Source organism: Panthera tigris, chromosome A2 (assembly GCF_018350195.1).
Source record: "Panthera tigris isolate Pti1 chromosome A2, P.tigris_Pti1_mat1.1, whole genome shotgun sequence".
Classification (NCBI taxonomy): domain Eukaryota; kingdom Metazoa; phylum Chordata; class Mammalia; order Carnivora; family Felidae; genus Panthera; species Panthera tigris.
In genome coordinates, this window is record NC_056661.1 from 6,217,858 (window position 1) to 6,225,247 (window position 7,390).

The 7,390-nt window shown below is 58.3% G+C and overlaps 1 protein-coding gene across 3 annotated transcripts; it reads right to left on the minus strand.

The window, feature by feature from the left end:
- Positions 1-1,146: 1,146 nt before the first annotated feature.
- On the minus strand, positions 1,147-7,352 carry TEX45 (testis expressed 45). Of its 3 annotated transcripts, none has more exons than XM_042978074.1 (9): positions 7,205-7,352; positions 4,937-5,522; positions 3,808-3,914; positions 3,619-3,719; positions 3,256-3,368; positions 3,065-3,174; positions 2,492-2,696; positions 1,901-2,043; positions 1,147-1,315 (listed from the first exon to the last, which is right to left on the minus strand). In XM_042978074.1, exons 1-9 carry the CDS (start codon positions 7,217-7,219, stop codon positions 1,169-1,171), a joined length of 1,527 nt encoding a protein of 508 aa, XP_042834008.1. In that variant the 5' UTR covers positions 7,220-7,352; the 3' UTR covers positions 1,147-1,168. The 3 variants fall into 3 exon arrangements, with proteins under 3 accessions (XP_042834008.1, XP_042834007.1, XP_042834006.1); XM_042978073.1 differs by having other exon boundaries at positions 1,147-1,396; positions 1,901-1,986; positions 7,205-7,351; XM_042978072.1 differs by having other exon boundaries at positions 1,147-1,396; positions 7,205-7,351.
- Between the last annotated feature and the right edge of the window lie 38 nt (positions 7,353-7,390).

The window sequence follows — 7,390 nt, forward strand, 5'->3', positions numbered from 1 at the left end:
CAAAGCTGGACTCCTGCCCTTCCTGTGTAAATGACAACCTGGCCTCACAGGATTGCTGCCCATGGGGAGAGGGCTCCTGGTTGGGCTTGAGGTTGGCTCTCAGTGGCTCGTTGGATGGGAGGCCTTGGTCTTTGAAGGTCTGACTACGGAGTCAGGGAGCCATGTTCATTCCCCAAAACCAGATTGGCAGCAGCCCACTGAAGCAGGCCCTGGGCATGGCCACCAATGCCCATTTTTTTTCCAGACAGAGCAATCTCACCACACCCGAGACCTTCAAGATGGGGGCGCTGTCCAAGGTACCATTTGTTGACCTGCTTGTCAAGCCCTGTCAAGGACTGGCTTCAGGGCTCCAACCCAGCCTCCTCCTTTCCACCCTCTTCATTTTGTCCCTGGCTGGACATCTACCCCCTTGAACTTGATCATATCCTGATGGTTTTCGTTCGTCTGTCCCCGGACCCAGCTCTGACCTGGGGGCCAATTGCCCAGCCAGCCAGGGCATTGTGGGTGAACCACAATGGAGAAAATCGCTGGGCCACTCTCAGCTTCCCCACCCCTTCATTGTCCCTCCTCTGAGCCCCACCCAGCCTCTCAACGATTGAAATCTCCTTTCCATACCTTCATCTTCCTCTTTCCTCGTCACCTTCATGCTCAGAAGGGAAGTGCTCTCCCTCCTTGACCCTCAGGCACACGCATGGACACGTGTGCACATTTCTCATTTATAACATTCTAACGAGAGGACTGCCCTGCATCTCCGCGTTACAGATGAGCAAACAGATGAGGCTCACAGGGATGAAGTGACCTGCCCAAGACTACTATCCAGGACAGAAGAGTTAAGATTTGGAGCCTGTCCATTCAGCCCTGGGAGCCTAGGTTCTCAACACTTCACCTCAGTGCCCTGTTCAACACTATGACTCCACTCTCTCCACATAATTCAGATTTGGTGGTGCACCTGACACCTTACACTGAGTCCAACCGCCAAGCCCTTGTACAAGCTAGAGTGGCCTCCCTGCCCAGAATGGGGTGACCTTCAGGGCCCACGGAAGTATGTGTTCAGGTTTTTTTTTTTTTTTTTGATGGAGTCACTCTCTCCTGTACAGTCTCCATCCCACCAAGCATCATCTTTCATGGCTGACTGATGAGGAGGGGTGAGATGTTGCCAAGGTGGTGTTTATTGCTGGCTAGGGCATGGGTAAGTAGGGGGCTGGGGGGTCTGAGGGTCTACCTTCCCAGCCCCACAGACCCACTGGCGGGGGGAGCCCAGAGGCACATGGCTGTCCTGGAGGTTGGCCGATCTCAGCACCGCTGGGCCCTGGAACTTGAAGGCAAACTCATCCTCGTATTGGGTTGAGAAGAAGCGCTGTCCACCCAGCGGGGGCTCAATGTGGTTATACTTGCACTGTGGAGTCAGGGCGGGGAGCCTGGCAGGACAGCCTGAAGGGTGGTTGACCTACCTGGCCCACCCCGTGGTCCCCATATGACCCTGGGAGCAGCAAAGGCTGATGATTGGGCTCTGAGGAGGTAGGCAAAAGGTGTCCCAGTTTGGGCTGCCCCAGGAGCTGGATGGGAAGCTGGAGAGAAAGCGGGGGACCCCTGGAATGACCCCAGGGCTGTGGTGACCTTAGGCAACTCTGAGCTACCCCTCAGCTGAGAGTATACCTGTGGCTGGTGATATAAAGATGTCCTCGAGCTGACCCTGAAATGACCCTGGAGGTGAGCTAGGGATGACCTTGAGGCTGGAGTGACATTAAGATGACCCTGTGCCTGGGGTCACTGTAGAGTGATCCTGAACGAACTTGACACTAATTCTGGGCCTGAGGTCACAGCGTTATCATCCTGGGACAAAACTACACTGCTTTGGGGGGGTTACCGGTCAGGGAGATACCCCTTCCCCCTCCCTCACCCGCTGTAGCATCTCGTCAGTCACGGAGGCGGGAGCTGTTCTATGCGGCTTCAGCATCTTCTGGTTCATGGTTAAAAAATCTGTTTCTGTAGATTTGGGTGGGAGTAGTCGAGCTGAGGGGCTGAGGGAGGAGGGGCAGGGCCCTGGGGCAGGAACAGGTGAGATTAAGCACGGAGTAGGAGTTCAGGCGAAGCCTGAGCCCAAGGTGAAGTTAGAGCGAAGGAAGGACTAGGAGGCGGGGAGAAGGGAGGAGCCAGGTGCGGGGTAAACACAGAGTTGTTGCGGGGGGGGGGGGCAGGAAGGGTAGTCTAGTAGGTCAGGGGGCGGAGCCAGAGTCCGACTGAAGAGCAGGGGTCAGGGTTCAGGTGCGGACAGATACGGGGAGGGGCGGGACTATGGTCATGCAGGGGGCGGTGCCTTGGCGGAGGTGGGGTGGGGGGAGGGGGCAGAATCAGATCCTCGACGGGACGAGGTTGTGGGGGGGCAGAGTTGGGATATCGGTTCAAGAGGTGGAATCCAGCAGCTCAGAAGGCGGAGGTAGAGTGGGGCGGTGGGCGGGGCGAGAACGGCGGGGGCGGGGTTAGAGCTCACCGCCGGTGCCCTGGGGCAGGTTGCTAGGCAGCAAGTGGAGAGTGGGCACTCTCTGCGGCTTCTGGATGGTGCCCGGGGAGCAGTAGTCCGTGCCCGTGGAGGTCTGGAAGAACTGTCCGAGCAGCGAGGACTCCCCTAGGCCCACGTGACTCTGCAGTTTCTCGTGAGGCACGTGGCGGCTGGGTGGCTTGTTCAGGGGCAGTGGCTGTAGGACCACATGGCATCTGGGAAGCTCCCAAATGTGCGGGGTGTCCCAGAACTCGGGCGGGAGAGAAGAGGTGAGCGCTATACGACCTTGGACAGCTCACACCCTCCTTGGGCCCCACGTGCTGGTGCTGGGAGTTGGCATTGTATCTCATTTTGCAGACAGAGCCACTGAGGCTGGGAGTGGTTAACTGACTTAACCTTAGATCCCGCAGACAGATCCAGGAGATCCCCCCCCCCCACCACCCCCCCCACACACACACATGTCCAGCTCACTCTCACCTCAAGGCCTCTGCACTTGCTATCCGTACTGTCTAGGGAACCCTTGTCCCTGATGAGCCCTGTGGCCTTCTCCCCCTTCCTGCTGACCTGGCCGTGGAAGAAGTGCACCGAGGTGGTGAGGCTGCCCGGGCCGGGGCACCGATTTCCTTCCAGGATGTGCGATGCCGGAGTCTGGTCGTGGTGAAGAACAAAACGCTCTGCCAGTGACAGAATAGGTGCTGAGCCAACCTGGGAGGCTGCTGCGGAAGCAGGGGGCAGGGTGGGCAGCAGACTCCCACCTGGCTCTCGGGGGTAGAAGTGTTCAGCCTCGGTGGTCCTGTCACGGAAGAGCCCATCTCCAGGACGAATATTCACATAGTGGATGTGGGCCGAGGCCTGGGCCTTGTCATACCTGCAGGTAAGGGGGGATCCGCTCTATGATCAGATAGATCTGATCTGGGCCCTTGCAACTCCCAGGAAATGGGAGAGGGGCAGACTTCCCAAAGGCCAGGCTGTGGGGTGCTACTGGTGGGAGATCTGGGCAATAGTGGGCCTTGCTTGGAGGTGAGGGGCACCCACAGTACTGGCTCGAGAGCCTCAGGTGGTACACTCCACCTGTCGCTGAGAGGCCTTTGCTCCATCCTGGTGGAAGGCCACAGTACCTGTCTGGGGGCAGACCCTGGGGCCCGTAGGCTTGTTTCTGCTCGGAGCACACGGGCCCATAGCCAATCTTGGAGTCTCCCAGCTCCACACTGGAGGAGGCCTGTGGGTGGACAGAGTTGGGAAGAGGGCGGCACCACCCAGCCCCCATCACTGCCCTCCCCAGCAGCACCAGCCCCACCTCGATTTACCCTCTTACACATCGAGGCAGGTGGGCCTGGCAGGGCCTGAAACTGTCTCTGGTAGGAGGTCCCATCGTCCTGTGTCCTGTGATCCCACTGGAGTGCGTTGCTGCCCCCTGAGGAGGAGCAAGAGAGAGAGAACAACATTGGTTCCACGCAGCCTCGGGCCCACTGGGGTTCGATTCCTTGCCTGGAAAGGGGAGGTGGGCAGTCCTGACTAGCCCCCCCCGCCGAGGGCTGTTGTGGAAAAACAGCCAAAATAATACAAATAATAGTAACAAGAATAGCTACCAACATACCTGACCAGAGCCAGGAATCTAGGCTAAGTGCTTCAAACCTCATTTGAGAGTTAGTAAGATTCTCCCCACTCTACAGCCTTCCTGAGGCCCAGAGAAATCAAGTCACTTGCCAGAAGTCACGGAATTCAAAACCAGAACTGAGTCCAATCCAGATCTGACAATCCCTGACTCCAGCTTGGAGGGACTCTTGCCTAGTGATGTCCACCGGCAGGTCCCCGAGTCACAGAATTGGAAAATCACACAAATGACAGCTAGTCTTTTTTGAGCGCTCACTCTATGCCAGTTGCCTCATGCACTCCGGGCTCTTTTGTCTTCACCAGCTCCTATAAAGTGGGGAGCTGTTGTTGCACCCATTTTGCAGAGGAGGAAAATCGAGACTTGGAGATGTCGACTTGCTCAGACTCACATAACTACTATGGTGGCGGGCCTGGGATGTGTGTGTGTTGGGGGGGGGGCACTTAGCAGATTTGTCCAAACCACCATTCATGCCTTCTGCCCAGGGCACAGCCCCTCGAAAAAATTCAGGAGCTATGCCATTCAGTGAATGTAGAAACTGAGGCTCAGGAAGGTTCTAGGTTTTCTCAGGCTCGGCACTATTGACATTTGGGGCCCCGTAATTCTTTACTAGGGCCAGCTGTGCCGTGCACGGTAGGATATATTCAGCAGCATTCCTGGCCTCCATGCATTCCCTGCTAGGACTACCCCCTTCCGCGGGTCGTGACAACCAAAACGATCTCCAGACTTTGCCAAATGTCCCCTGGGAGAGGGCGCGGAATCCCCGCGGGCCTGGAGAACCTAGGGGTTGGCAAATCGCGCGTGGGGCGCGTGGGCGCGCTCACCGAAGTGGCTGCAGGGCGCGCGGGGCCGCGGGCACGCGTCGTGGGGCGGGAAAAGCGCCTGGTAGGTGGTGGGCGGGATGCGCAGCTTGGCTGGGTCGCCGGGAGGCACCGAGTCGCGGTCGAAGATGAGGCGCGCGCCGCGGATCTGCTCTCTGGCGCGCGCCGGCAGCTCCGGCCAGCCAAAGTCCGCGCGCGCGGTGGAGAGGCCGGTACGGGAGCGCGCGGGCGCGTACACGCGCAAGTTGGTGGCCGGCGTGGCGAGGGTGCGCTCCCGCGTCCCCGACGGCGCGGACGGCTGCGGCGCCAGGGGCGCGAACGCGCGGTGCGCCTCCGACTGGAGCTCCGCGCCTGCGGCGCGGGTGTCCTGTCGGAAGAAGGACCTGACGGGCGGCTCCTGGCACGACAGCGCGCGGGTGACGCCCGGGTAGGCCGGGAAGTCCCGGTGCGACGTGGGTTGCATGGCGTCCACGCGCAGCCGCGGATCCGGCCCTAGTGCAAAGTGCGAGGCCTTGAGGAAGTCCAGCCGGGACATCGGGCATGGCAGGAGGGCGACCGCGGCCATCGCCATCGGGGGACAAGGCGCCACCTGTGAGAGGGCGTAGATAATGAGACTGAGCAAGTGCCCGCCTGAGGACAATGCTGGTTTTACTCCTTCCTGTGCACCAGGCACTGGGCATTGGGGAGGGGGGGGGGGTCTGAGGACTTCCTAAAAAAACAGGCTCAGGGGCGCCTGGGTGGCTCAGTCTGTGGGGCATCCGACTTCGGCTCAGGTCATGATCTTGCCGTTGGTGGGTTCGAGCCATGCGTCCGGCTCTGTGCTGACAGCTTGGAGCCTGGAGCTTGCTTCGGATTCTGTGTCTCCCTCTCTTTCTGCCCCTCCCCTGCTCATTCTCTGTCTCTCTCTGTCTGTCTCTGTCTCTGAATAAAAATTAAACAAACAAAACAGGCCTAGCCCCTGTGCCCCCCGGGGAAAGTAGAGAGCATAGAGATAAAAGCATTCTTTGGGCACTTACCATGTGCCAGGCCCTGTTCTAGGTCCTTGGCAGGGGGAACATCAGGTAACAAAACAGACCAAGAGCCAGTGCTCTTGTGGAGGTGACAATGGGGGGTGACAGACAATGCTGAAAAAATACAACACTACAAATTGCAGCGGCATTAGTAGAAGGAGCTGAGTGCTGTGCCTAAAAACATCACACAGCATAGGAGGGTGGTGGTGAGGGGACGAGGGTTGCAATTTTAAATGGGATGGTGTCACTGAGATGACAGTTGAGAAAAGACCTGGAAAATGTGGGAGAGGAGCATATGGGGACGGGGGCGGGGGGGGAGTAACATTCCAGGCAGAAGGAACAGCAGGTGCCAAGGCCAGTGCAGGGTGGGCCACAAGAAGGACTGCAGAATCAAGCACTGCAGTCTAGTCTCTTTGATACGGGAGCCCCTTCTCCTCACCCTCAGGTAGTGGTCAAGGCCATGGCCCTCCCCTCATGTGGGATCTTCCATCTCTGCTCAGTCCTGGCCACAGTCTCTGCCACCCCTCCCCCCCGTGGGTCTTCCTGCCCTCTGCAATTGTCCTGGGTGCCGATTGTTCTCCCGGATCTCTTCCTATCCTGAAACTCTCAGAGGCATAGACGTCTCTCTCCACTCCTCTGACCTCCAGCTCCAGGCTCCCGGCACCCCATTTAGCTGACCGGGACATTCTTGCCTTTGCTCTGAGCAGGGGAGTCTCCCCGACCCTGCTCCCAGCCCCTCTGAGAGCAGTCCCAGTGTGTGGGGGGGGTACCGCAGGCTCACCCCCGCTCAGACCGAGTCAGCTCAAAACCGGTCATGTCGACCTGTTTAGGAAACAGGGCCCATGGGGCGCCTGGCCGGCTCAGTCGGTTAAGCATCTGACTTCGGCTCAGGTCATGATCTCATGGACTCGGGGCTGACAGCTCAGAGCCCGGAGCCCGCTTCGGATTCTGTGTCTCCCTCTCTCTCTCTGCCCCTCCTCTGCTCACGCTCTGTCTCTCCGTCTCTCAAAAATAAATAAACATTGAAAACAACAATAAAAAATATTTAGAAAACAGGGGCCAAGCATTTTAACCAAACCACAGGTGTTCAGAGTCTTCGTTTGCTTCTTTGATCAGTTTGGCGCCTGAAATAGGTGAGAGCTGAGAAGTCTCCAATAGCCTACGGAGAATCTAACAATTGAAATCAAGGTCACCTCGGAATAAGCAATCGGGTTCCTGTGAGCTTCAGTTTCCACACCAGGGATGAGCATGTGGGACGTACCTCAAGGGGTGGCATGGGGACTGATGAGTCTTAGGAAATGCCCTTGGCCACCGGCCTGACCCTCTGGACTCCCTGTGTCCCCGGTCTCCCAGAAGATGCTCATATGTTCCTTCCGAGGCTGTGTCCCCGCGTGGTCCAGTTCTGCCCATTGTGACCAAAGAGCTTCCCTCACCCAGCGTTGTCACA